General features: G+C 34.1%; 1 protein-coding gene across 1 annotated transcript in view; it reads left to right on the top strand.

Annotated features, from left to right (window-relative positions):
• LOC107627349 (suppressor of RPS4-RLD 1) overlaps positions 1-1,175 on the top strand; it is a gene marked incomplete in the record, with an annotated part of 13,599 nt that extends 12,424 nt beyond the window's left edge. Inside the window, 2 exon segments of the mRNA XM_016330193.2 lie at positions 318-415; positions 606-1,175. Of these exon segments, the coding sequence (XP_016185679.1) occupies positions 318-415; positions 606-894 (387 nt within the window).

Below are 1,697 nucleotides of genomic sequence, written 5' to 3'. Positions count from 1 at the left end.
GAAGAGAAAAAATATGTATTATTGTTGTAGGATTATTGGGGAAGTGCATAGAACCCTAAAAAGGATTACACTGATCTAAGGAAGAGTTAGACACTCCAAGAATCAACTACAAATGAGAGTTTATCTATAGTCACCTACATGTATAATTAACATTGTCTTCCTTGGCCATTTCAGCTTTTTTTATTTGCTGGCAGTATATTTATTCTTGTTGAATTTGTATGAAAATATGTTTTTCTTTTAACTTTGATTTATAGTTCAAATTTCTTGGTCAGTCTTAACGCTTGCCTTGTATGCATGTTGGAACTGGTATCTGTCAGAATCTCTGCAATGCTTACTGTGGTGAAAACTATGGGTCTACTGATTTCGACATGCTTGAAAACATCAGAGATGCAATTTTAAAGATGACATATTTCTGGTATAACTTCCTGATCAAACTTTGCCAATTTTCTTTCTTTTTAAGCATTTGAATGTTCTATAAAGTTTTTTCTTTGGTACATTGACGACACCAAAGTATGAATTTTGGACCTCATGTAGACCACCCAAACCTTGTACTAGTAGATCACACCTAGTGTCATTTCTGTAAAACCTAACGAAGCGTTTTTCAGGTATAACTTTATGCCACTGTCCAGAGGATCAGCTGCAGTGGGGTTCATAGGTATGCTTGGTTTGTTCCTCGCTGCCAATATGGAGTTCACAGGAAGCATCCCTCAGGGCTTACAAGTTGATTGGGAGGCCATTTTGAACTTAGATCCAAACTCGTTTGTGGATTCGGTTAAATCATGGCTATACCCATCTTTGGAGGTGACAACCTCGTGGAAAGACTACCCTGATGTTTCATCAACTTTTCCATCAACAGGGTCCGTTGTTGCTGCTTTAAGCTTTTCTGATGATTGAGCTCCTTTAAGAAATGCCCAAGTGAGTTAACTGCCTGTATTATTGTGAAATAAATAATCCGTCACATTATAACTATGTTAGCTGTTGTATAATAATGTAACTTCATGGCATCGGATTATAAAGTTAGAATTTTTATTTTTCCGATTTATCAATAAGTGAAGACTGGTCACATCATACCCGTGTTTAGCTGTTGTACAATAATGCAATAGGAGTTAATATATTCTTGCTTTCTGTTTGTATTTTATTTGTTAAATTCCTGAAAGAGGGAAGTTCCTTCGTAATTCTTTATTTTCTCCTTCCTTTTATTTCATTTTTAACTGTTAATGGTTTCTTAATACCTAAATGGTTCAGAATCGGTCGACATCCACGATTGAGATGTTCAGCATTTGTTTTATGAATTTTATGATTATTGTATAGTTCGGTGCGCAGAAAACACCGAAATAGTTTGGTATGGAAAGTAGCATAAATTCAACTTTGTAGCGAAAGATCTATGCCGATTATTCTAGAGGTCATAAAATAATTTTGAGTGGAGTATTTGCGCCAAAACGCACCATCGTCCTGCTGTTCCTTTCCAAAATTTGTATCGTGCTCTAAATAATATTTGTTAAATAGATTAAACTACTAAAAATGCCTTTTGAAATTTGATTGCCGACAAAAATGCTCTCAAAAAATAAAAATGACAAATATTTTGAAAGATTTAAAATCGAGACAAAAGTGTCTTAACTAGAAATAAATACAGAGACGAGTTTATTTTGTAGTATTTTTGTGACGTTTTTAATTATTTGAGAAAATTTTACTCCTCT

Source organism: Arachis ipaensis, chromosome B01 (assembly GCF_000816755.2).
Source record: "Arachis ipaensis cultivar K30076 chromosome B01, Araip1.1, whole genome shotgun sequence".
Classification (NCBI taxonomy): domain Eukaryota; kingdom Viridiplantae; phylum Streptophyta; class Magnoliopsida; order Fabales; family Fabaceae; genus Arachis; species Arachis ipaensis.
This window is presented reverse-complemented; position numbering and strand designations above follow the sequence as displayed.